Genomic DNA, 27163 nt, shown 5'->3' on the forward strand with positions numbered 1-27163 from the left:
TAGGTTTGAGGACTTGATGGAAAATCTTCCTCTTCCTGAATATACAAAGAGAGATGGCAGATTGAATTTGGCTTCTAGACTGCCAAGCTACTTTGTCCGTCCTGACTTAGGTCCCAAAATGTACAATGCCTATGGTACGTGAGAATAGTTCTGCAGATTTTAATGACTCTTTATTATCCTCATGGAAGGAAGAGGTGTTATCAAAACTCTGAGAACTTACCCTAGATCATGTTTGTTTTTGAGTTGGTCCTGCAATCTATACCTAAGCTAGTTCTCCCTATCTTGTATGTGCCCTCTTTTGCATTGTACTTTTCAAGCAACGTGCATTTGATAAGTTAACTTACAATTATTATTCAGTACCTACAATAAGTGTAATACTGAAGCATGGTTCAATGAAAAGTTAATACATTTTTGAGACCAGTTGACAGAGTTAAAAAGAAAATAAGCCAGTGGCTACATTGACTCAGCTTTGGCTTGTGGCAGGACTGTCTTGGAGATGACTGGAACTGAGTGTGTCTAAAAATAAAAATTCGTAACTTAGTAATCAGATATGGATTAGCCTTAAACTGTAAGCAATTTGTTGAATTTCTGAAAAAGCATTTTAGGTGAAATTTTAGTAATTTTTTTTGTACATCAGCATGACATCACTGTGCTTACAAGTAGGGGATTTAGAAGAGAGCAAATGAGGTATAATGAACATGGACAATTTAGTATTAAAAAGTGTCCAATGTTTTGATTTATGTATTATTTGACGTGTAAGCTGAATAGAGTAGGCTCTGTTGAAGAGCTTATCTAGTAATAAATAAATAAATAAATACACGAACAGTGGTGCAGCAAGAAGCAAAGTAATCAGTGACGGTTAACTTGTCTTTGTGCTGCTATTTGCTAACAATTCATTTTGTTAAATTTATCTGAAATGTCAGGTTTTCTTTTCCAAAAGATAAGAGTTTGCAGAGGGAATGTTGATGGTATTTCTTAGCATGGAATATAACTCTCCAGTATTTAATTCTTCTTAAAGATATAGATCTTGGTTCAAACAGAGAATGTATGACATTTTGTTTACTTTCAAATTTAAAAAAAAAAAAAAAAAATAGCTAGGTATGTGTTCAGAGATGATTTTTCTTCTCTTTTTTTAGTTCATAGCTGCTTTATAAAATGAAGGGTGAAACTAGGAATAAGAACAGCACGTTTGTCCAGAGTGTATGAGAGTCACTTATCTAGTTTATTAAATGTCACAATTGTAAATATTTGACTTTGTCTTTTGAATGTGTAGTGGAGAAAAGCTCTTAGTTGTGAGGTAGAGGCTTTCATGTGCTTAGTATTTTCAAGCATCAAGATGAGAAAACTGCGAATGAAACTTAGTGTTTATCAGTTACCTAAATAAAAGTACACATTTATAGAAGCTAACCACAAACAATTCTGTTCAACAGGTTTTGTGTGCATAAGATCCTCAAATTTTCACCAATTTTATAAATACCTAAAATGTTTAACATAAGAATTGCTATTGATGATATATTTTGTGTGATTTAGAACAGTGGAAGATATTTAAGGAAAGAATGACCTGCTATATTTAGCAAAACACTGTTTTTTTGGGGTCTGGGTGCTGTAAGGGCCCTTACCTAAGGTCAGTAGTTAACTGTCTGGATTTTGTGTTGTTTATCCGTATTTGTATTTCAATCGTGCTTTCTTAAAGCACAATTTTACAGTGTTACAAACTGTCTAAATTAGCTGTGGTGGTTTCTGATAAATACTTTACAGTAAGTTGAACTTCTATTCCAAAAAACTTGTATTTTAAATAGGAAGGGGATTATGGTGATGGCGATCGTGAAATGTAGTGGTAGTCTAGTGTTATCTGTTACTGTTTGATACAGTTTTCGTAATCTCTTAAATTTCTTTCCTTTGTTACTTGTTAGGGAAGTGTTAGAAGTAGAGAGTGCTATTAAAGGATCAGAGAAAGACAATGTCTTATATGAGGAAGTGAAATCATTAAGCAGTAAGCATTTGAGGTCTGTTTCTAACCATTAGTCATAGCCATTTCTGAGGAGTGAGATCATCCGATGCATAAAGGTATAAGCACTTGAGAGTCTGTATGTGTTTTTCTTTACTTGGTTGTAATCTGTGATGTTAACTGTTAATGAATTGGACAGTAACTACTGTGAATTCAATGGATCACATGGGTTTTATGACTAAATATGATAGATTAATTAATTACTTGAAGTCTGTATTATTCTCAAAGCTAAAGAAAACAGTGCCAGAGGATGCGCGTTGCCTTTGTATGATAAGTGCGAAGTTCCCTACCATGGATTGTTTCTCTAAGGATCATTTATACAAAATTGTTGCTTTATAAATTCAGGCTTTATTTTTGAAATGTTTTTGTTAGGATGGGGTGAATCATACTATTTCCTGTAAAAATAAATAAATAAAAATAAAACTTTTTATCAGTAAGTTTTTTACTCGTTCCACATATGATATGAATATTACCAGAGCTATTCGTTGACATTGGTTCCTGCTTTCATTGCTGCATTAACGTAGCGATCATTACAGATTTTTCAAGAAGGTAAATTTTTAGGAGATCAGATAGAATTTGATTTTATTTTACACACTCTTATAGGCTTAATCACTGCAGAAGACAGACGAGTTGGTACAACAAATCTGCATTTGGATGTGTCTGATGCTGTGAATGTCATGGTGTATGTTGGAATTCCCATCGGGGAAGGGACTCATGATGATGGTAATGTTTGGGGAAAGCTGCTTTCTGTCCATTAAAAGTCAATTATGTTGTTGAGAAAGACTCTATTTTATTGCTTAAGCTTATCGTAACAGAGAGACATAACCCAAATATTTAAGGCAGTTCGGAGTGTCTGTAGTGCATATTTAAAAGTGTAGTAATCTTGAATTGGTTCCTAGCTGTGAAAGGAGCAGAATTTTGTTAGGAATTAGGTTGTATGAAGTAGGAGAAAAATCACTCTTTCTCTGATTAACTGTCAGTGTGCATGCGTTTTTGAATTTTGTTAAGATGAAGCTTGAGGCACTTAAGGTACTCTACAATTTGCCATGCTGCAACTGCTGCAATTTAGTGTTTCAAAAGGCTGCCTCCTGTTCTGTGTGTCAGAAATCGGAAGCTTCATAGTAATACTGCTTTCATGTGGATTCCCCTTGCAGAAGTTTTGAAAACAATTGATGAGGGTGATGCTGATGATGTAACAAAGCAGCGAATCCATGAAGGAAGGGAAAAACCTGGAGCATTGTGGCATATCTATGCTGCCAAGGATGCTGAAAAGATACGGGAACTTCTCCGGAAGGTACGTTTCTGACAAAGAAAGCTTGAGCCTGCAGGATTTCTTGATGAGCTTAATTATGCCAGCTAAATGCTATAAATTGCTATTGGCATCAAGTGCAAAGATATTCTAATGCTGTCTCTGAGAATGTAAATAAGTAGTTTATTTTTTTTTTCCTAGGATTTTAGTTTAGTCTAGGGTCTTCATGCTAACACACACCTCACTAAGAAAGACCTAAATGAGCTTGTTGCCAGTCGTGTCCCACTTTGAAATAGTTTAAGGTTGTGTTATGTGTATTGGTGCTGAACTTCTTCTGAGCCAATGGTATAAAAGTGTTGTGTCATTATGTGTTTTTCCTGTTTGTATCTGGGCCCTAGGTTGGAGAAGAACAAGGCCAAGAAAATCCCCCAGATCATGACCCTATTCATGACCAAAGTTGGTATTTGGACCAGACCTTACGTAAGAGACTGTATGATGAGTACGGTGTACAAGGCTGGGCAATAGTGCAGTTCCTAGGAGATGCTGTGTTCATTCCCGCAGGTGCTCCCCATCAGGTAAGTATGTCAACTGTAGGATATGTGGACAGATATAATTGAATTTGAAGCACAGTAGAACTTTGACTTCCAAGTAACGTAATTATCATTGCTGACTGAAACTTCTGTGTGTGTGCAGTTCTTACAGGAACTATATGAATTGAACCATCATCGTCACGTTAGTAGAAACAATACAACTACTTGAATTATTTTCACAGTGGTGTGATAGAATTAGGGAAAAAAATACTTAGAATGAATGGTTGGAAGGCATTTGTGTTGTAAATCTTCAGCCTCTGGAACAGAATTCTAAGAAACTGTGGAGATTACAAGAGAATTACTTTAGGAAACAATAGTATATAGTAATAGATGAGAGAGGATAAGAGGACAATTGAGATGTCATTTGCTCTGTTTTCAGTGTTAGACATTCAGTTCTGTATGAAATGAAAATAGGTTAATTTTTCTGATGAGTCAATGCAAGAGAACTTAACATGTTTGCAGATGTTTTGTTTTGGTTTTTTACTAATACTGTATGGTTTGCTCCAGGTTCATAATTTGTACAGTTGCATTAAAGTGGCAGAAGATTTTGTATCTCCAGAACATGTGAAGCACTGCTTCCGTCTGACCCAGGAGTTCAGACACCTGTCTAATACTCATACAAACCATGAGGATAAACTACAGGTAACCATTTTAGAATGATAGTGGCAAGTATACCCCATGTTTCACCGAGTTTGTTCGGTTTTTGAAACTTGTGACTAATGATTGAGGAGGGGAAGAACAAACCAGAAACAACTTTATGCAACTTTGGAGGTTCTTATTTGGTAAATAGTTCAAAAAGTAGTTAGTGTATCTATGTCTACAGTATTATAGAAACAAAAATTGATAATAAACTTCTGACTTCCCAGAGAACTTTCCTACTATTAAACTAGTGCATGTGTCAGTTTTAGGTTGTAACTGAATGAATCCTGAATAATGGTGACGCATAGCAGGAAGCAAATCCTTACCAAAAAAAAAAAAAAAAAGAGAGAGAAAAAAAAGAAAAAGCAGTACTGTGTTTTGAAGATATGTTTATTTCACTGAGGAAGCTTGTATTTGTTTCTGTATTGCCTAAAAGTTGCTCTGGAAGTGAAGACTTGCTTATTTAAATTAGTCCTGAAAAGGAAAGTGGAATGTGCTTCATCTTTGAAGAAATGCAACTCTTTAAACCAGTAATTCTGCACAAAATATTATATTCACTGAACAGAAAAAGTAGACTGTAGGACTTACTGCCTTGACAACATGGAGAAGACTATAAGGAGCCCTTTCTTGATTTCACTGATGTATGCTTCTGAGGAGTTAATTATCTGTGTAGTTTGCAAATGTTGTCAGCATATTTGTTTATTTATAATCTCATGCATGTAGAATGAAGGGAGATGAAGATCTGCCAAATGGCCATTCTTGGGAAAATGAATACTCGGTATTGAGCCAGCCTTTCTCCCAGGAATGTCGCCCACGAACATCAGAACCTGCATGTTAATTCTCTCAAAGAATTCACTGAAAAATTGCTGTAGATTTCTGAATGTTTTTTGCATAGACTCATAAAGTAAAGCAGAAAACTCAGCTCTAATTTTGAAGAATCCAACTTTTAACACTGCTCAGCTGTAGTCATACAGGTGTGGAAGAGTACCTGTAAATGGATTGGTTTTACATCTTTGTAATTTTTAATTTCTCAGTTTTCATATAGTACTGTATCCATTTTTCATACGCTTGTTTTTGTGTTTAAATTTTATAGATATACGAGGCAGAATAACTAGAGTAAGTCCTTAAACTGTCACACATTCAATACAAAATACTGTGAGATCCTAAGTACATCATTGGTGTTGTTTTGCACATAGTAGTGCTTTGGAAATAGTAAAGCAAGCAAGGTTAAGCTGCACACTTAGCGATGAAACTGTTCTGCTCAGTAGCTAGAAACTAAATTTAAATAAACGTAAATCAGAAAAGTCAGAAATAAGGTACAGCTTTAGATAGCTAAACATGGAGCAGAATGCTGTGGGCAGTGGATTCACCTCTGATCTTGTTTGGCCTTCTGGAAAACGCACAAATTAAAAGAATTTCTGGGCTCCATTCGAAACCAACAGGATGAATTGTTGCATTTTCTTAATTTAGACAGTTTAACCATATGATTGATCTTCATAAAGATAAATGAGTTGCTGACTAAGAGATCCGTAAATAAATCAGTGCAGGTCTCTGAAATATTTCTGCGGTAACAGTTTAAATTTTGTGCTATTGATATCCTGAAGTTGTAACAGTGTACTTAATGTATACTTGCTAACTAATTACAAATTCACCTACCAGAGTTGACTCCTTGTTAGTGTGGAGAAGTTGATTTTTTTTTTCCTCCTATTTACAGGTGAAGAACATTATCTACCATGCAGTGAAAGACGCTGTTGGCACACTGAAAGCTCATGAATCCAAACTAGCTAGATCATAGGAACTGCTACGTCCAAGAACCCTGTGAAGTAAGCCTTTTGCTCACAGTATATACAGGAACTGCACCTGTCTGCCTCTGCAGGAGTAGAGGCTTCTCACTGAGAGCTGGTGTGGTTCATATTATACACTCTTCAGCTACTGTTTTCTACGCTGCCTCAACACTGAAGGTCTAATGGAAGGTTGCACTTCTACATGCAGAATTCCAGATTCTAATGAAAGGTGACATGTCCCTTTCTTGTGGCCTTTTGCAAATTGGAAGAACATGGAAACCTCTTCGTGTTCCTACATATTATGGCCAGAAATGGTGAAAAGAGTGTGGATGTCTTTCCTCATGCCTAGTTAGTCTCCTTGAAGGTAGCAAAATTTGCTGGAGGTGGGTCATTCTACTGCAGACTTAGCTGGTAGCTGCTGAAAGAGTGTGAGTAACAGTAGCCCAACTGCAGAAATTTACGTAAATTTCCCATGTGAGATACAGGCCAAGGAAAAAGAACTATTCTCTGCACTCCCCTTTTTGCAGCCATTTCCCTATACACTGTAGAGTTGCAGAACTAAAGGGAGAACCCACTTTTTTTTCCCCAGGAGACTCCGGAAACAAGAGAATTGTGTATTTAGTGAAAAACTAGGTTTGTAGTTAAACAGTTAATATTTCATGAAAGTAGATATTTTTAGTATTTTTGAAGTACCACAACTGTTCTTGGATTTTCAAGGAAAGGTGTATTATGTTTAGTCTTCCTTTCAATAAAATCAAGAAGTGATTTTTAGAAAGCAGTCCAAAATAGCACAAAAACAGCCAAAGGAGAGTGAATAGAAATTGACAACCCACCTTCCTTACCCATATTCCTCACTTGTCTTCTCCCGTCTCCCCACTGCTTCCACAGAATGAGAAGTAAAAAGGAGTTGGAACTCTATTCTCACGTAGAGATGTTGTACATCTCTACCTGCACTGGTAACTACAGGCAATAGTTTTTCAAGTACCAGTGCTAGCTGAAAACATTTATCCTTTCAAAAGTGAAGGAAAAGTTATCCTTCGAGTATCAACTTTGTCCAGAACTATTTTAAGTAAAACGTTCCTGCTTGATAGAACTGTATTCAGATTTTAATAATGTCAGCATTGATGCAATGGATTTCATTGTCTGGGTACATGGGGAAATATATCTACCTTATATCCAGCTGTACTGTAGTGCCACCTGCAGGCCTGTTAATACGTTCACGGTTATTTCATTTTTTTTAAATAAAAGTCATTTACTGTAACAGTCTGGACAGTTTCTTTCAGACTTGCTCACTGATATTCCTGCTATGAAGTTATCTCAGCTTCTGCCTCTGAGTAACGTAAACTGCCTGATAACTTCTTGCTGTGTGTCTGACTAGAAGGCTTGAGTATTTTATGTATGAATGGGAGCATACCAGTCTACCTGCAGATTCTTTTTTTCTTCAGAGGTAGTTTGGGAAGAGGATCTATTTCGTCATAAATCTCATCTGTTGTGCAGTGCTCCCAGCCTCTTGTTATCTTTGTTGCAGGTTGGGGTTTGGGTTGTCCCCCTCTGCTCTGCCCTTGTGAGGCCCCCATCTGGAATACTGTGCCCAACCCTGGGGCCCCCAGTACAGAAGGGATGCAGATCTACTGGACCGAGCCCAGAGGACTTGCAGAGATCATCAAAGGGCTCTCCTGTGGAGAAAGATTGAGGGAGTTGGGCATATTTAGTTTGGAGAAGAGTCTTCATGGAGATATCATTGCAGCCTTCTAGTACTCGAAGGGAGCTTGCAAGCAGGAGGGGAACAGACTTTTACTACTGTCTGATAGTGATAGGACGAGAAAATAGCTTTTAACTAAAAGAGGGTTAGATATTAGGGCTAGGCATTAGGAATGCATCTTTAGCTGAGAGAGTGATGAGGTGCTGGAACAGTTTGTGCAGAGGGGTTGTGGATGCTCCATCTTTGGAGGCATATTCAAGGCCAGGTTGGGATCCTGGGCAGCTTGATCTGGTGGTTGTCAAGTCTCCCTGTGGCAGGGGAGTTGAAATGGTTTTTAAGGTCCCCTCCAAAGTAAGCCAATCAATGATTCTGTGATCTCCCGTAACTGCTTCATATAGAGAGCAAAACTAGCAAACTGAAGTGATCATGAAGTTGTTTTAAGATGTGTAAACAGCAGTTTTATCACATGGTTTTCTGCTTATGATCTTTTTTAGAAGCAGCATCTGTGAAATGTGGAATCATAATCAAAATAAAAGGCTACAAATTTTTTAGCAAAGGGGAAATAATAACTTTGATTTGCAAGTCTTAAAATTGTTTTCTGCAGTCATGACATAAATGCTACTGAATGCTGACTTATTGTTACAGGATGGAGCTGCATAAAATAGTGGGCAAGCAACCTTTTCAATATTGGCTTTACATTCTGCTGTTTTTTAGCTGGAATCCTGTGATACTGGAATCAAATGGAGGCAGGGATACAGGCTTTTACAGCTATATGCCCAAGTGAATTTAGAGTGCATTCACAATGCAGAAGGTTTGATGTGTGTTTAGCCGTAGAAGGGCATAGTCAGCACTGTCATTTGGCTGTTTCATAGTCTTCAAAATGTTACATGGGATGTATGCATCTCTTTTGGTCTCAGATTAAAAAAATAATATCTCTAGTCTGAAGATCTCTCTTCTTATTAACTCAACAGCTCCCTTATTTGATGTTGATTTTAAAAATGCAAGTCTGCAAAGGTTAACTTTGGCAAAACTTAATTTCTCTGTTTATAAACTGTATTCTGAGGCAAAATAAATATGGAAAAAGTAACTGAAATGTTGATGGCTGTGACCCATTTGCTAATCCTCAGCTCTGAGGTAATCTATTCTAGAACCTGAGGATGTGGAATCAGGACTGTAGTGGAGAAGTTGGGTGTCAAGCAGTAATTTGGATTTACCTGCAACAAGAGTAAGATGAAAGAATTTATCAGGCACAAATATTCTTTAAAATGTATTACACTTGTGTAAATAGGACTTCCCTCTTTTTTCCCCTCACGTTTTCAATTAAGAAGTAATGGTTGAGATGCATGACACGTGCTGGCGACTTGCTCAGCCATCTAGTGTATCTTAAAAGTATTGCTTAGGTGGAAAATGTGAGTGGAGCACAGTATGAAAGCACCTGTGGACAGTGCATTTTAGAGGCTTTGGCTACAGTAAGCAATCACATCATCTTATTGCCAACCTCAGCATTTTCCCTGATATCTCGCGTCCATCTGGAATGCATAGAAATACTTGTGGTCATTCTCTCCAATTGCATCTCACAGGCTGAAATCAGCCCACAGCTGCTTTTCTCCTTAAGTAGCAGTGCCTCTGAAGATCCCTTCTCTCAACTTTTGAAAACCAGGTACACACTTTTGCCAGGAATTTCTTACTGAGGTCTTTAGTTATTCTGCAAGTTTCATCCAAAGCTACTCTTGTGTTCTTGATGCTGAGTAATTGTTATTTTTCTTAATTACAGCAGCTTCTGCGTGAAGCTCTATTTGGCAGGATCTCCACATCTGACCTGGCATCGGTCTAAATGTAATTTTGCTCAAGTTTCTCTGCTCAGGGAAGATTTGATTTCCTTCCCTGGTTGTTTAGGCTACAATGGCCAATAATCACCTATTTTAAGCATTTGTAGAATACATTTGTCACAAGTTGCTCCAGCAGTAGCATATCTGGTAGAAAACCAGCCTGAATTTGAAAACAATTTTTCTTCCTCTCTTAGATAAGTCTTCCAGTCTCAGTTACATAACATTATGCTGTATAAGTAATAATAAAATACTACTAGCAATAAATCATACTTTTTTTTTTTACATTTGACTTGCAGCTAGCTCGTTACAAAAATAGCCTTTCAGTACTAACGGTTTCTCCTTGTTAGAAGGTAAGTTAACGGATTAAGTTATCATTCTTCAGAAAGAAATAAAAACTTCTTTTACTGTTTACTCCTGTCTTAAAATGCTTCTGCTAAACTTGTTCTAAAGCTCAGTTTGCCACTTAATGATGAGCTCTCACCTTAAGATGTTTGTAAGTCTGCTTGCTTCGATAATATTGATGTTTGTATTTTGTGGTTTATGTCACTATTTATAATACACTGCAGATGTTCAGACTGTTCCTCGATGCATTGAACAATGTATGACGCTAAGGCACGCTTCCTTTGTTTGCTGCTTACCAATGCTGCATTCTCTTCGTACATTGTACCCAAGATGTCTCCAAATTTTCCCTGTTCTGTCAGCATCTTTTGCTTACTTAGACATGAACACCTAATTCAGGTACCAGAGCTGTTATAACCTGATAGGAAACTGGTGGGAATAAACATACAGTTATTCTCAGGAGGGAAGTGCATGTTTTGCTGCTTGGACTTGTGACAGCATATTCCTTTTATTCTATTTGTAGGTAATTTGTGCTGCCAGTGTTGTAAATTGTACAGTGCCTTATGCAATCATTTTGTGGCCATTCATATCCACGAGCAGACTGGCAGAATGCTCTTTGTCACTGTCTGTAGCAACAGTTTTGTTTTCAGCTCTTAGATGTAATGGAAAGTTGCTGATCTTTTGTGTTTTTCATCATTGCTCATTATGCTGAGGTTCATGCATCCGTGAGAAAATTATTCCCTAGCAACTCATTGTTTTTGGTCTTTCTTTGGTTTATTCCCTTTTCAGAAGGGCTATTTTCACAAGTAATTAGATTCTGCCATGGTACCTTCCTTCTTTTTTTTTTTTTTTTTTTTTTATATTTTTGTTGTTTGGGTTCTTTTTGTTATTTATGTTTTGGTAGTAAGAAACTGCATTAGGCATTCTAGCAAATCTTTTTTTTTAATTAAAAAAAAACGGCTTATGTAATGATCATCTTAATGTGATTCAAAGATCAGTGTGCAGAGCCTGATCAGTCTTTGTCTCTAGTTTACTTAGGGGGTGCAAAGCAGTCCATTAATTAACTCTTGCGATGGCTGAAGGGAAGGATTCTCTGAACGGTACTCTTGGTTGAGTTGTTAAAACAATTCTTGCTACTGTGTTTTCTGGTATGCTGCTGTGTCTAAATATGCAGATGGATAATATTTACTCCCCTCCTCTACAGCTTTATGTGGATAGCTAAGCAATTCTAGGCCTCACAGCGATTCTCAAGAGCAAGAGCACCAGCCAATGTGGAGTTATCCCGGAAACAGCCTCCATCCCTTAAGTTAGATAAAACTGACTTTTGTCTGTTAGCTAATTTAATTTCACATCCAGGAAGTGGGAGCCTTGGAAAAGTTTTTGAATTTAAGTGATCTGTACGTTAGCAGCGTTTTGGCTGTTGTGTTGGACGCTGTAGAGCAGGTAACTTTTAACTTCAGAAGACTGCTTTGTCCATAGTCTCTTTTACTGCCTCCTAAAGCGTCTGTCACCTTAATTCACCGCTCCCTCTTCCTTTTCTTACGTCGTACGTTACTCGCCTACCATCTTTCCGGTAGGGCCTCTTTACAGCCGCGCTGCCGTAACCTTTCTTCGCCCCGAGGGGAGGCCGCTCTGCCCCCGGGGAGAGCGCAGTTCTCGCGCCTGGAGCGAACGGCCGCGGGAACCGCCCGAGTGCCGCGTGCTGCCCGAACGGGGCGGCGGAGGTTCAGGGCGCGATGCGGCCCGTTGACTCCGCCCCCGTAAGAGGCCGGGGCGGGGCCGCACGGTGCTTGCTGCAGGAACCCGCCCTTTAAGAGCCACCTCCTGCCGCCGCGGAGCCGTGTGTCGCCGCCCGACCGTGCCCGGCGCCGCCATGGTCTCCTGGATCATCTCCCGTCTCGTGGTGTGAGTACCGCGGTCCGGGAGGAAGGATGCGCGGCGCGTTCTCGGGCCGGGTGCCCCGCTTCGGGCGCGGCCGCCGCCTGGAACGGAGCTGCAGCGGCGCCGCGGATTCCAGCCCGGGGAAGAAGCCCGCGTCCCTGGGGGGGAGCGCGGTGCGGCCGCTGTCTCGCGGTCTGCGGCCGCATCCTGACGGCTCTGCGTAGGCTTCCGCGGCCCTGGAGCGGAGGCCTCCTGTAAGGGCGGCACCGCTGTGGTGGGGGCGGCCGAGCCCTTCCTGCGACGGCCGCGGGGGAGTAGGAGCCGCCGGAGGTTCCCGGCCGGGGAGGCGGGCAGGGGCAACGGCGGTGCGGGGAGCCGCGGAGTGCTGAGGGGTTTGCTCTTCTTGCAGGCTGATATTCGGTACGCTCTACCCCGCCTACTCCTCCTACAAGGCCGTGAAGACGAAAAACGTGAAGGAATACGTGAGTATGGGTTCGCCGTGTGACCAGCGCTCTCCTCCACGTTCCTTTGCGGCCGCCCCGCCGATCCACCGCTCGACCCGGTAGTGCCGGGAGCTGCCCGCCCTGCGATGCTGTCGGGTCGGCGGGCTGCCTAAAGAGCGGCCCCGACGGCCTTTGGAGAAGTTGCTGGCGAAGGATGCGTACTGAAATGGGAGGCTTAAAGCTGTAGATGTGGGTTGTGGGCTTGTTTTTTGTTTTCCCAGGAAATGTCTGAGGAAGGAGAAGTGGGAGGAAACACTGCAGTCTGAAATCGCATGGAAATCCAGGGGCGAGTTATTTCTTGAACTCTCTTCTTATGCAGTGTTGTTCTACAACTCTTTCAGTACTGCTTCTGTTTCCTTCTAAAGGCCTGAGTAATCTTGCCTGATTTGTGTTTTCTTATCTACCTTGCTGTTATCAGCAATTTCTCTTGGCCAAGACTTCATTCTCATTCCTTCCTGCGATCATTTCCCTCTCTCTATCTGTGCCTATGCTATTGTTGCAATTGCATTATTTAAAGCACCACGTGGTTTTCAGTGGTTTTCAGTGAATGCCACCTTTAAAGAAGCACTGTTGTTCTAAGTTGATTAGTGGAGGTGAGTTATTTGGCTTATGGGTAGGATGAATTTATTTTTGTTTAGGGCAATGAATAGTCAGATAGAGAAGAGAGGTAATGTGGCTGAGTAGGATGTAATTTACTGATGCTGCTTTGCAGTATAGTCTGAGATTCTTCATCCAGCCAACTCTGTTTCCAACTCTGTTTGCTACTTGCAAAATAGCACGTCAGTGATAAATGTTGCAGGATCTTTCTTATGCTGCTTCAGTCTTACAGAACTGCCTAGACATTTCCTGTGCCTTTACCTAAAATTCAGCCCATGGGGTTTAGAATGCAATAGAGGCTGAAGTGAAATTCTCATAGTGGAAAGCTTTAAACACAACAGTTAGCTCAGCTGATTTTTACTTTTCCATTCTTTCTTTCTTTCCTTCAACAGAGAAGTAAAAATGTCAATGTTCAGTATATGCTGACATCCAAAAGAGTGTTTAGGAGTTGGTTTTAGAGGTATAGTCAGGAATACTTTGAACCTTACTGAACTTAGGGTTAGAGTTATGGAATTCATGGTCCCAAGTAGTCTTTGAATTTGTAGACACACTTTACATTAAAAACTTGCTTATTTTCTGTGGGTAGGTTGGCTGCTGAGGTACAGAAATGCAATGTCTTGCAGAATATAAACCTTGTATTGATCTGATTTTCTTTTGGTAAATGTTACCTAAATTGCAGCAGGCCTTTCTTAATCTGGTGATGAAAAAGAAATAAAATACAGTACTAGAGTTTCATTGTTTTTAGAACCAAAATGGTAGCTAATTACATGTTAGTAACCTGATCTTTGATTCAAGAAAACACATCTGAAATAACAAAATTAGTCTTTGCTTAAATTATTTGTTCTTAAGAGGACTATATCAGAACTAAACATGTATATGATAGATTCCAACTGTCCAAATCATTAATCTTCAGAGGGCTTTGTGTTTTTCAAGAGAAGTTCTGTTTAAACATAGTAAAGGGGAGAGTGATATCTGTTCAAACTACTTATGTGAATTGTCAGTGGAAAACTTGAATGCTGTGATGTGTGGTTACAAAGCCAGCTGTGTCTGTGCACTACAACTTGCTCATAATGCTGAAGAACCAACATGGGTGGTAGGGGAAGACCTTCCAGGTGTAGCTATGGTGGAGAGTATGATGTATTGAAGGCTACCATGATGCAGACTGAGATGCAGTTCAACATCAGTGTTAGAGTACAGTACAATCACTTTTAGCCCACCGTGATAAAGATTCAAGTCCTCAAATAGCCTTGACAGACTGCCTCTAGTACCTTATGCTGTTTTAAATGTTTTTTTTTTTTCCTTTTACATGTGGTGTGTAGCTTTGATATATCTACATTTCATTTATGCTTTTGTACTTAGTGACTTTATTTAGATTCTTGGTGCAAACTGGGGAAACAATTTATGTGCAAACATGCAGTTAGCTGAAACAGGCGTTTATTCATCTGTTGAGCAACAACGACCTGACTTCTCTTTAATGTATCAAAGAACAAATATAGCTTAGCTTAACTGTCAGTTTTTTGAAGATTTTAGTAATCTGTGGATTAGAAATATAAGGAAAATAAAGAAATATTCTTCCCCATCCGCCACTTCCCATGCTTTCTGCTTTTCTAGTTCCTGAGAATCTACGCTTCAGTGACTTCTAAACCTAGAACTTCAGTCCCTCTGCCATATTTAATTGCGTTTCTTTTTCCTCTGGGGGTGGAGGAGTAGAATGAATGGTGGCAAGAGGAGAAGAGGGCAAGGTCCGGATCCATGTCCCTTATTGAAGATGTGAATATGTCATACATTTAAACGTACCACACATTTGAACAGTAACATAGCAACGTTTTTTTACTTCTTCACACTTCCGTTCAGTTCTCCTGACCGTTGCATTACTACTAAAAAGGTCTAGTAAGACAGAACTTAGTTTTATCGGTATGTCTACTGTGACTATCTCTGGGTGTTATGAACTAACTTATGTAACCATGGTACTTATCTCTTTCTGATATTGTTTTCTTTCTGAAAATTAATTTTTTATCCTTTCTTTTGTCTTTTTCCTTCTATTTTGATCCTTTATTTTGTGTCTTTGAACCAACTGTTCATCCTCAAGAGTCCCTTTTATCTCAACAGTAAACTATATTTTAATGCTTATATAAGCTTGTTGGAAACTTTGTAGTGACTCTGTAGCCCATATAGGGAAGCAGTGTAGCAAGACGTAGGGATAGTGTAGCTTAGGGATAAGTAAATAATTTGTCTCTTTCTAGCAACAGAGTAAATCTGTTTGATATTTTGGGTGTCATCTGCAAATTAACTTTGACCCTTTTCTGAACAAATGCGATCACTGACTCATAAAATGACCTTAAAGATCACACTGTTCCAATCCCCCTACCATGGGCAAGGGCACCTACTGCTAGATCAGGTTGCCTGAAGACCCATCCAACCCAGCCTTGACCACTTTCAGGTATGCGGCATCTACAAGTCTGGGCAAAATGTTCCAGTGCCTCACAACCCTCAACACAAAGAATTTCTTCCTAACTGCTAATCTCAACCTGCCCTCTCTTAGCTTAAAACCATGACCTTATGTCCTACCACTGCACTCCAATAAAGAGTCTTTCCCAGTCTTTCCTGTAGGCCCCCGTTAAATACTGGAAGGCCACTGTTAGGTCTCAGCCTGTCTTAATTGATCAGAAGGCTCCAGCCTTCTGATAATCATTGTGGCCACTCTCTGAGCCTGCTCAAACAAGTTTGTTCTCTTATGCTGGGGACCCAGGAACTGAATGCAGTACGTAGGCGGGCTCTCATGAGAGTGGAGAAGGGGAGAACCACCTTCCTCAACCTACTGTACATGCATCCTTTGACACAGCTCAGGATACAACTGGCCCTTCTGGGCTGCAAGTCCAGCTTCATCATCAGCTTTCTGTTCACCAGTACCCCCAAATCCTTCACAGTGCTGCTCTCCATCCACTCACTGCCCAGCCTGTATTCATGTTTGTGATTGCCCTGGCCCAGATGCAGGACCTTCTGCTTGGCCTCGTAGAACGCTGTGGCATTTGCAAGGACCCAGCTCTGAGGCCCATCCAGGTCCTTCTGGATGGCAACCCTTCCCTCCAGCGTGTTGATTGCACCACACAGCTTGCTGTCCTCTGCAAACTTGCTGTATGTGCACTCAATGCCACTTTCTAGCCACTGATAATGATGTTAAATAGTTCCATTCCTTATACAGAACCTGAGCGGTGCCACCCACCATTATTATATGTTATATATCTAATGATATTTTACGTTATTGTTTATATAATATTTATGTGTTTAATGAACATTAATATTACATGTTTTTTTGTACTAAATGTAACATTTGGCATCTATACAGCTGGTTATATGTGTGTTGGTTTTTTTTTCTGCTGATTTCATCTTAGTGTGTGGAAATGATGAGTCATCTTTACTGAGAGGACATTTTGCTATTTTTCTCTTTTCTGATGTGAGTGATTGCTCTTTTGCAGGTAAAGTGGATGATGTACTGGATTGTTTTTGCCTTTTTCACCACTGCAGAAACGCTCACAGACATTGTTCTTTCTTGGTGAGTACTTTGGTAGCGTGTGGTGGTTTTGCTTTTTTTTTTTTTTTTTTTTTTTAAGGTAGTGCCAAGAATAAGCTTTCTCTCTTGTGTAGGAGTTTTCAATCCCCATAAAGTGTGCAGGATTGAAACACTGTGTCTAAGATGCTGTCTTAACTGTTTAATCTAATTTCAGACAGCTAGGATAGACACAGTCTGTTTAAGAGGGTTTCATCCATTTACAACATGAAACATTTTTGAGATGCTGTTACATGAAGTGATAAAGTTAGAGGCACAAAAAAAAAAAAAAAAAAAGGTTGGGGAGGGGAGGATGGTAGAAGAAAAGGACCCGTTTTGTTTTGCAAGCCTGTTGTATGGAGGAGCAGATTGGATGCATGCCTTTGCTCTGAGACGTTTTGCATGATGAAAATGTCTTCCACTACCAGGGGTGGAGTGAGGCAGCTTTTTATCCCTCTACTGTGTGTCATGCGTGGCAGTATTCAAACAGAGGCCTTCAACAATGACAACAGAATATCATCATTTTCTTAATTGTTTTAGTGTCAGTATCTTGTATGCATCTGGAAGATTACAGGCTAGTCAGAGTTATGTCTTTTAAATAAGTAAGAAGTGGCTACATATGTTTTATGAATATGCTCCACTGTTTTGCCACTTCCTGCATAAAATTTGGGAAAGCAAAGATCTGAAAAGTAGAAGAGCTTTGCCTTAAAAGTGAACCTGTGAAGTCTCTTAGTACCAGCAGAGACAGGAAATTTTGTGTTTGCGTGTTTGAATCTCCACTGCTGTATCTTCCCAGAGACTTTACTGGGTAAAAAATAGCAATGAGAAGAATAGCAGTAAGAATAGGCTTATGCTGCCTGTTCTTAGCCACCGGCATTAGTAACAACTAGAGAGCTCTAGAGATACTTAACTGAAAACTCCAATAAATGAAACTGCTGTAATAGTAGCATCCAGCAGATAGTCTTTGAACAAACTTAGGAATGGTGAGTAGCAATCAGATCAGTATGTTTGCAGGGCTAGAGGTGCCCAGTTTATGGAGTTTTTGTGGCTATGCATGCCAGACGGAATGAAATTCCAGGAAGGTGTGTCCTAGGATTCCAGAGAAGATTCTGCTATTCTGACCTGTTATGTTGATTATTATTATTCTTTTATGCTTGAGTCCTTACTTTCTCTTTACTCTTTCTGCCTATGCTGCTGTCTACCAATTATCTCCATCTGTCTCTGTAACGATCTTGATTCCAGTTCTCCATCTTTCTCCCTATTTTCTTTCCTTTTTTTTTTTTTCCCCCCTTCCCTCTTTCTCTCAGGTTTCCCTTTTATTTCGAGTTGAAAATCGCATTTGTGATTTGGCTGCTCTCTCCTTACACCAAGGGCTCCAGTGTCCTCTACAGGAAGTTTGTGCACCCAACGCTCTCCAATAAGGAGAAGGTACTCACTTGTTGGAACATACTGACCTGTCTGCAAATTGATTCAATTTTAGTTCAGCTGTGAATCTTAATGAAAATTCCAATGCATAATTTGAGCTTCTGCTGACGTGTGTAGGCATAGAATGATTGTCTCTAACAGTGATGTCATTCTGCAGCATACTGAAGAATATAATGTAACCAGTATTTTACCTAATGCTTAGAAAATGTGTTTGCCTATCTCAGTATCTTTAGCTTTTAAAGCTACTATCAGTAGTTACATTTTTTTAATCATGTTAGTAGCCATATGTTCTGTAGCCAGGCAGTTTTTTCACATTCTCACTGTAAGCAATTGCTTTGTTTCAGATGTGATAATTTGGAGATTGCATTCCTTAAGTTACAGTTGCATTTGCAAGGTTTCTGTAAGTAGCAGAAAAAAATACAATTATTTGATCTATGACAGATTAGTCTGGCAGACTGAAAGAAAAAAAAGGTGCCCTGATGAGCTGTGAGTTTTAAAGATGATGATGGGGAAGACTGATCAAGTGTTTGTATTTGTTGGTTTATTTTTCATTGGTAGCTAAATGCTGTGGTGCATGTTGTTTTCTTAGGAAATTGATGAATACATTACTCAGGCTCGTGACAAAAGCTATGAAACCATGATGCGAGTTGGCAAAAGAGGATTAAACCTGGCTGCAAATGCAGCAGTTACCGCAGCTGCAAAGGTAATGCAACACCTGCACTACAAACATGGCTTAACCTTCTGTGACATTCTGGAATTCCACAGTACTGTAGCAGTTATGTTAGTTAGTACTTTAGGAATTAGTTATGTTAGTTAGGGGTGCTAGTACTTGGTTGTCTGTTTTACCTTAACACCAGTTTGCCTTGCAGTAAATCTCATCCTTTGATTTATGAGGAGTAGAGGTAGAGTGGAACGGATTTTGCTCTAACCTCTTCCCCATGGGACTTGGGAGCATGTCTTTCCTTCTTTTTCTGATGATGTTGGTTTTTTTGTGCTTGTTTTAAAGTATTGTAGTGGGGAATGTGGCACCTTCCTTTTTCTGAATGAAATGATTTTGGTGAAAGTGTAGTGTCTTTGACCCCAATTTTTATTTCCTTAGGGCCAAGGAGTTTTGTCTGAGAAGTTACGAAGTTTCAGCATGCAGGATCTCACTCTGATCCGGGATGAAGATGCTGTGCATTTGCAAAGCCACGAGTCACAGCTTCGCCCCTCTGGAGGAAGTCTCCTTGAAACTATTGAAGATTCAGGTACAGAAAATCCCTGCTGGGCCACTATGTGAGGCCTCACTTGGTAAGCCAGCAGGTGAGGAGAGGATCCCTGGACTTCATGCACCAGGTTTCTGAAGGACTACAAGTTTGCAAATTATCTGGGAGAAACTGTTCTTTTTCCTTGTTCCTTCCCAACTACTAATAAATCCCTGTACCTATAGATTGTCCTTCTTAAGGAATTTTGACATCTCTCTTCCACGTGGTCCTTAAGGATGGACCATTTTAGATTAGATGTCAGCAAGTAAAGCCTAAAAATCACATCTGGACATGACTTTTCAAAAATATTTGAAAAAAAAACTTTTTCTTATTTCTTAGCTTCCTGTTACTCCTCAGGAGAAGAGAGTGGTGTGGCACAGAGACCTAATGGAACCCCATCAGAGATTAGAACAGACCCATCAGATGAAGATGCAGGAGACAAACTGCCAAAACGTACACAGAGCCTCAAAGCTCCTAAGAAGATGACAAAATCTGAGGTGAGCAGGTGTATAAATTGTTTGCAACGCAGACATCAATTCCTGAGTTTTGTCAGAAGGCTCTGGCTTCACATTTTGTGTGTTTAATAGCTGTTTTTTGTAAACATTATTGGAGAGTTTGCTGCTAGAGTCCTACATCAGAGGATTTGCCATCTGCTTGCTGTCCTGTTCTATAGTTTTTGTATTTTTATTACCTGCCTCTGTCATAAGCCAGGACCTAGCTTTGCTTTCATATTTAGGCAGCAGACATTTTTAAAGTGTTCAAAATAGGTCTGGATCTTTTTTAAATCTCCAAGGCTTACTTCCTTGTTGACCCTTCTACTTTCTTCCATAGTATAGTGAAAATGGGCAGGGAAACATAAGGAAAAAGCTTTGTTCCCATGCTTCCTAGTGAGGAATTGTTGAAGTGACTCAAAAGTTGTGAAAAGGCTGTAATGACTCTCTGCAGTTCATTGTGAATACAGAAACTCCAATAAAGCCCTTTGTAAGCATATCATTTTTCATATGTGGCTTATTCTTTAGTTTGAATTACTAATTCAAGATGTTTCTACAATTTGGATTATTAGGAATGGTCATCAAAAAGCAGTAAAGTTAATGGCAGTGAAATGCTATGTCGATGTTACTGCTTAGAACTTTTGTGATGTCTAAAGTTTTGTCAAGACAGCTAACTTCAATTTGCTATTGCATTTCCTGTTTTATAATGTCTTCCTCTCCTTATTGTTTTCTGAAGGATATGTTGAGAGTAATCTGACTAGCAACAAAATGAATATTTAAGTAGTGTTTTTGAAACAGTAGCTGATGTGAATAGGGTCACTGTGCTGTAGCTCTTTTGTCCTACTTTCACTCTGCATCTTTTTCTCTTTCTACTAGACATCTAGGTGTTGCAGTAAACTAATATAAGATGCCTATTTCTTTCTCCTCAGCTGCCTGTAAAAAGTGTGAAAGCCCGCCCTAAGAAGAAAGCTTCAGGTTCTCTTACTTCTGGAGAGTCATCCTAAGGAGACCTCCCCTCCACGACGCCTGTCTCTGTCCCAGGATTTGCCTGTAGCTTTTGAGTGGAAACTCTCCTAAGGAAGGGAGCTGAGATTAATGTACATAACAGATACTGCTTTGTAGAGCTCGTTCTAAGGTCAAGGGGGGAAGCTGGGATTCAGAACGTGGAATAGAGGATGCACATCCTCAGGAATTTTCTCCTTTTCATCCCCCTCTTGGAGAAAGTGCTAATGTGTCTGTACATAACCTGTTGCTTTGAAATTCCCTCCGTATAATCCTAGCTGGAGAGAATCTTGATGAGGAGAACTGACTAGGGCTAGAGATACCTGTTGCACTGATGCTGGAAAAATAATTAGACAATGGAGTTCTTCGGGGTTGGGTGGCTCCCCACATTGTCTTATTTTGCTCTGGGTATCCTTCTGCAGCTGTGTTAAGAAGTGCCCACGACGATTCATCCGTCTTAAGAACGGACCACAACTATCATGTCCATCCCCTTCCAGAAGGTGACTTAAATGATGTATGCTGAGTGCTTTTGAATGTAAAGGACTCGCTCATGGGAGGAGTAAACCAGATTATGGATTTTAGTACTGGAAGATGAGCTTGTTTTTATTTTTCTAAAAGGTTAGTGAGGAAATTAGTAAGCTTAGTTATGAAGAAAATGTGCTGCTGTCTGCATACATGAAGGAGCAGATACAGATATCTACGGGTGTTAACTATTGAGAAGGAAAGGTGATCATTCATAAGATTTTGAGATTTTGGCAATTTTCTTTCTTTCTTTTTTTTTTTTTTTAAAGCTACTTGAGTTTTAAATTTTGTTTCTGTTATTCACTTTGATTTCTGTAAAATCGTCAGTGAGAAGATTTCCATGTAGTGGGAAAAGCAGTAAAGCAGTCAGGGGGAATGTTGCTTTGCCAGTTATTGAATTCTGTGTCACAATGATGCTTTTCTACAGACTAATTCTTACTTTCTTGCAGATTTCTAGGGAAAATCTGACTCACTGTAGTCTGCAGACATACTAGAGAATTCCAGAAGCCCTTGTCTTTCAGCTTTAGGAGATCTATTCTCAGAGTACAAGAACAGACAAATAGCTGATGTACGACCTTGTCTAATTGCAGAATTCAATTTATGGAGGATAAAAGTGGGGTGGGGTGACTAGGACTCACTACTCTGCTTTATCAGTCATCTTGCTTTATCCTACTCCAGCTCTTGCACAAATTTTCTTTTTTGACCATTAGCCACGTTTATCAATGTTCTGAGACTTGAGTAACATCCAATGCTTATAACAGAATTACATTCTATGTAGAATATATGTTGTGGGAGTGAAACTGCAGAGAAAAGATGAATAGAAATGTGTAATTCTCCTGTTGTTGAGTTCTGTAATGGGGGAGCACCATCACAGAGAGCACACGATGCAGACATTTGCTGCTTGTGTCTCTTCCTGTATATTTCTCAAATTACAGTAGATTCATCACAGAGACCCAACATTTTGTTATTGACAATGTATAGAAGCCCTGCTGTAAGATTCCGCAAATATTTCTGTCCTAAAGAATAGCCCTTCGGAAGTTTGTAAAGTTGAAGACTGAGGCTGAATTTTTTTATTTCATATTGTCTTGATGGCAAATTGTTATGAATTACCTACTGTTTGGGGAAAACAATTAAGTTGTTTTTACTTTTCTTTGTTGCTTTTAAAATTTTAAACCTTGATTGACTATGTTAAAAAAGTTGTATCTTGTCATAAGTACTTGTCCTAAAGTATGCACAAATTCTTACCCAGGATCCAGTAGAAAATCTTTGATTTGACTTTGGGATTTGAGCTGGAGAGGCAAAGGGTGGAAGGGGAAGTAGAAAGTGTTCGTTTTTTCTTCTGTTAGAAAACACTGTATTCATGCCTCACTAGTACATGGAATGGCAAGTACTACAGCAAGAATTCTCTCTGTTCCCAGTGGAAATACCTCTCCTTATTGAATATGAGGAAGAGTAAGTTGTGAAGAATTGTCCTAGAGTTTCTTGTACTGAACAAGACAAACTATTATTCTCTGTACTCAAAATACCTCTATACCATATTTCTGTATTTTTCTTTTCCAACTAAAAATCTCCATGGCAAATTATTCATCTAAATCATTGCGAGGGAGTGGATTTGGAGGCAAAGAATTAGTTAGCCTGTCCTTATGCTAATCTTTCTGCCTTCTTGTGCATATGCTTTGATTGATAGTCTCGAATTATTTGGTTTTCATACAGTGACTTTCCAGAATGCTTTCTAGATTCAGTTCATCTGCAGTAACTTGTCCTGCTTTTAATTGCAAGAAGAATTTCTGAAGACTCAATTGTGGTGTTTGGATTTGCTTTTATCCTCCTGAACTAGATGCTTTACCAAGTATCTTTTACTTAACATTGATGCTTGATATCATAGCCTTTGGGTAAGCATGGGTCAATCACTCTGACTTCTTGTATAGGGAGATTAAATTATTTCTTTTTTTAATTGAGAATCTGGAGTAGTTACAGGCTACGTGGAGTGTGTGAGATACAAAGCTGATAATGTTAGGCAGCAGAACTTAATCCAGAGCAAGAGAATGTCTTAGTATGGACACTTCCATACTTTTCTTCTTCCAGTACAAATGCGACTGCTAGATTTCGCTCTGCTTGGTTAAAGCCTCTGGCAGATCTGCCACGACTCTTAGTGAGTTCCTAGATATAGTTCTGCATTGGATGACATGCTCTTGCATAGAAATTCTCTTGCTAATGAGAGTGCTGAATGTGCTGTTTTGGTAAAATGCTTTTAACAGCCGTTGTTCAATGTTTTCATCAGGAAATGCTGGAATGTAGTTTCTATTCAGTATCTTCTGTGAGCTTGATTGTGCAATTAAGCAAACGGTTAAATCCGTACCTAGCAGTAGAACCCACTGAGTTCCGTAAGCATTTATACCTCTTTCCTCATAACATAATTTCCTCTGGACACAGAAAGAAACACAGAAAGAGATTTCTAGAGAACCCTGAATTTCCAGAAATCTATACTTTTGAATTTTATTTCTCTATTACCATCTTGATTGGCAGGAAATGTGTGCCTTGGGAGGAAATTGAGGTGGTTATGGAACATGCTGTTAGTTCTCTGGCCGCACAGAGCATTGTATGAAGGTAGCTTGTGTGTTAACTATGTAGTGTCAATGAGCCTGAGAGCAACTGTTGAGCTGTTCTGAGTTTTTCTGTCTTCCAAACTTGCATGCAATTCTAGAAAGTATAGGTTATTGCCTAAGAGAGAAATCCGGAAAGAGGAAGAAAATTCTTATCCTTCTTTCTGATGAAGACATTGCATTAACATATTACTCTGCTGTTTGCTGGGGAGATGCTGAATGACATTCCTCTATGTAATTTTTCAGTTTTAGAGATGTTCTTAGATTCCTTTTGGGAACCACCAGGCTGACGCATCTTGTGCTGCTCTCTGAGTTGCCCTTTGAACGCACATGGAAAACCTGCAAAATGTTCTTGAGGCTGTGTGAGTTCAGAGAATGGTTGAGTTTGGAAGGGGATCTCTGCAAGTCATCTGGTCTAACAGGCCTGCTTGAGCAGGGCTACCTAGAGCTGGTTGCCCAAGTGTTATACATGGTCTGGAGCCTACTGAATTTAATGTTTTGTTAATGGTTGAATTTAATGTTTTTGTATATGCATAAATGCACATGCAGCATGGAAATGTACGTTAGGGTTAACAAGGAGAAAGGATCGGTGAAGAGTCACCTTTCATCTGGAATTTGGCACTATTACAAGATGCTGTATACCGCTCAGTTTTATGTTGTTTCTAGGGTGCTGCTATGAAGCCTAATGGCTTCACATGAGAAGAGATCTTAAGGAGTGTGCAGAGTAACTTGTGGGAACAAATAGATTGAAGGTTAATGAAGACAATAAGCTTTCACAGCAGCAAAGAACCTGTCTTGTGAGATAGGGTAGGGTGGAAAATGGGCTATGTGCAGTACAGATTTGTCTAGGAAATAGTGACAACTTTTTTCTGAACCTCTGACCTTACTTCAGCTCTGCACTTTACAAATTGGAATCTGATTTCTGTCTTACATAAACCATCCACCTTTCTAAGCTGGGTTTGACCTATGTATATTTAGATTCTTGAACCTTTCATCACTTCGGAACCATAGAGTTTGAATTTTTCCTCAGTGGTCAGTTGGACTGTGGAAAGTACCTGATAAATATCAAGCACTTTGTTGTAGACATCTCATACTGGGAAAACACTAGCAAGTAGCTCCAGGGGATGGGTTAATCTGGGAAACTTAATGCACAAACAAAGCCTGTGTTTTGCACCTACTAAATGCTGGATTTTGCTACAGCCATCTACCAGTTATCTGTAGAATCTCAAAAATTCCATGTCATAATTGTCAGTGTTCTGTTTGTAAAGAAAAACTGGAATCACAATAACATGAAGTGAAAAGAAACAGTGATAAGCACGCTTTTTATTTTGTTTTGTTTTTCCTGGTAATTAGGTTGTAGCTGCTGCTTGTCCTAAACTTTTTTCTATGAACACATAACAAGCAAGTCTTTATTTTCTTGCTCTATTTCTCAGCTCTGACACCCTAGGAGTAACGTTTGTGAGAAGATGCAAGATTGAACATACTTTCGGTGTCCTATAGGCAGAGTTTCATAAAATGGGCAACTTTCTGAGCTGTATCTGAAATGTTTGCTGCTACTGAAATGCAGTGCTAAACTGACTAATCAAAGATAAGAAATTTAGTCATAGTCTTTGCAGCAGGTCAGAAAGGGAGAGCTTTGCTAAATGGCAAACAAATGTTGGCAGTACTGCCAGAGTACGTTTCGTAGCAGTATTGTAGGAATAACAGCTTGGGTATGCATTAAGTGAGTATCAATACACAGTAGTTGACTTGCAGAAAAATTTAACCGTCTGATTTGCCTTGTTTCTTGACAAGGAAGATTAGCCTAGCTCATCCATGCAAATAAACTGTGTATAGGTGTCTATACTCTGTATTTAAACAGTGGGCAATTACAACATGTTTAAAGAAACTTTCTTTGTTTGCTTTTTTCCTCTCCACCCATTCAGACAAAAGAGGGAAAAAAAAAAAAAAGCAAAGAAAACAAAAAAAAACAACAAGAAACTTCCTATAATTTTCATTGCTTTGGTAACAGTAGGAGAAAATAAGTTTTCTGGTTACTATCCAGCATTTGGACAAAATGTTGTTCTGTCGTACAGGAGATGGGCCTCAAGCATGCTTACACTGTTAAGGGTGGGAGTTATTTCTCTTGAAGCTTTGTTGGAAATGCCTCATTGGCACACAGATAGTGTGCGCATTTAAAATGCATTGAAAAATATTCTGAAATTGGGAGTAAGAAGCTCTTGTGTGTAGTTTATCTTGTTTGCTTATAATTTGCATGAGGTAATGAAGATTTTTGACTCACATGTATCAGAATTGTGGTATCTATATTCATGACAACGGACATCAGAAATTCATAAATGAGCACTGAAGCATTTCTACTACCCAGCTGGCACATTTCACGGGAGGTAAGTTAGACTTAAAGTATGAATATCTTAATTCTATATTATAGTTTTCTAGAGAGAAAACTGTCAGGGACTGTAAGAACAAAATGGTTACTCCCTAACAAATTATTAGCTTTTGTGTGAAAGCCAGTATATGATAGCCTCTGTAAGATAAATTCCTTCAAATAGACAGTGTTTAAAGTATTCAGCAATATTTTACCATCTTAATTCAGTATTTTGCTGAATATCACCTTTTTACACAGCTTATCACTTCTGCATGTGCACTTGACTGCCTGTCTTAAGGGATTTGAGGGTTGTGGTTCTGGTTGACAGCAAGTTGAACATGTGTCAGCAGCATGGCCTGGCAGCCAAAATGGCCAACTGTACCCTGGGCATAAGGGTCTAGAGGGCAAGATCTACAAGGAGTGGACAAGGTGATTTTGTTTGCTCAGCCCAGAGCAGGGGAGGATGAGGGGAGGCCTCATGGTGGCCGATGGTTCTTCACATGGAGTGGAGGGGCAGAGCTGAGCTCTGATCTCTGGTGACGGGGACAGGACTCAAGGGAAGGATATGGAGCTTTGTCAGGAGAGAGTCAGGCTGGATGTTTGGGAAGAGTTGTGCATCAGAAGGTGGTGGGCATGGAACAGGTTCCCCAAGGTAGTCAGTAATCATGGCCCCAAGCTGCTAGGGATCAAGAAGTACTGGGACAACACTCAGCTGTAGTGTTTGATTTTTATTTTATTTTTATTTATTTATTTATTTTGGGTGGTCCTGTATGGAGCCAGGAGTTAGACTCGATGGTCCTTGTGAGTCCCACCCAACTCATGATAGACTGTAATTTTAACTGT

At 39.5% G+C, this 27163-nt stretch overlaps 2 protein-coding genes across 8 annotated transcripts in view; both read left to right on the plus strand.

The window, feature by feature from the left end:
* The window catches only part of KDM3B (lysine demethylase 3B), a 53256-nt gene extending 45725 nt beyond the window's left edge, over positions 1–7531 (plus strand). For 4 of the 5 annotated variants that reach the window (XM_085236835.1, XM_085236836.1, XM_010719209.4 and 1 more), the window contains 6 exons: positions 4–134; positions 2612–2731; positions 3163–3302; positions 3656–3832; positions 4355–4489; positions 6201–7531. In XM_085236835.1, the coding sequence (XP_085092961.1) occupies positions 4–134; positions 2612–2731; positions 3163–3302; positions 3656–3832; positions 4355–4489; positions 6201–6281 (784 nt within the window). In that variant the 3' untranslated portion in view covers positions 6282–7531. Of the gene's footprint in view, positions 1–3; positions 135–2611; positions 2732–3162; positions 3303–3655; positions 3833–4354; positions 4490–6200 lie in introns of those variants that run through there. The other variant, XR_014886597.1, reaches the window with a different exon arrangement.
* A 4171-nt stretch (positions 7532–11702) lies between these two features.
* REEP2 (receptor accessory protein 2) lies at positions 11703–25843 on the plus strand. Of its 3 annotated transcripts, none has more exons than XM_085236842.1 (8): positions 11703–12045; positions 12431–12503; positions 16598–16674; positions 17976–18096; positions 18683–18796; positions 19193–19340; positions 19677–19834; positions 20758–25843. In XM_085236842.1, the coding sequence occupies exons 1-8, from the start codon at positions 12014–12016 to the stop codon at positions 20830–20832; spliced, it is 798 nt and encodes a 265-aa protein (XP_085092968.1). In that variant the 5' UTR covers positions 11703–12013; the 3' UTR covers positions 20833–25843. The 3 variants fall into 3 exon arrangements, with proteins under 3 accessions (XP_085092968.1, XP_085092969.1, XP_085092970.1); XM_085236843.1 differs by having other exon boundaries at positions 11705–12045; positions 12431–12810; XM_085236844.1 differs by lacking the exon at positions 11703–12045 and adding an exon at positions 12746–12810 and having other exon boundaries at positions 12452–12503.
* The last annotated feature ends 1320 nt before the right edge of the window (positions 25844–27163 follow it).

This window comes from Meleagris gallopavo, chromosome 15 (genome assembly GCF_905368555.1).
Source record: "Meleagris gallopavo chromosome 15, MGAL_WU_HG_1.1, whole genome shotgun sequence".
Lineage (NCBI taxonomy): Eukaryota > Metazoa > Chordata > Aves > Galliformes > Phasianidae > Meleagris > Meleagris gallopavo.

Coding starts and splice junctions, on each gene's coding strand:
- REEP2 (XM_085236842.1), top strand. CDS start 12,014: ATGGTCTCCTGGATCATCTCCCGTCTCGTGGT. Junction 16,675..17,975: donor ACAGACATTGTTCTTTCTTG/GTGAGTACTTTG, acceptor TCTTTCTCTCAG/GTTTCCCTTTTATTTCGAGT. Junction 19,835..20,757: donor AGAAGATGACAAAATCTGAG/GTGAGCAGGTGT, acceptor CTTTCTCCTCAG/CTGCCTGTAAAAAGTGTGAA.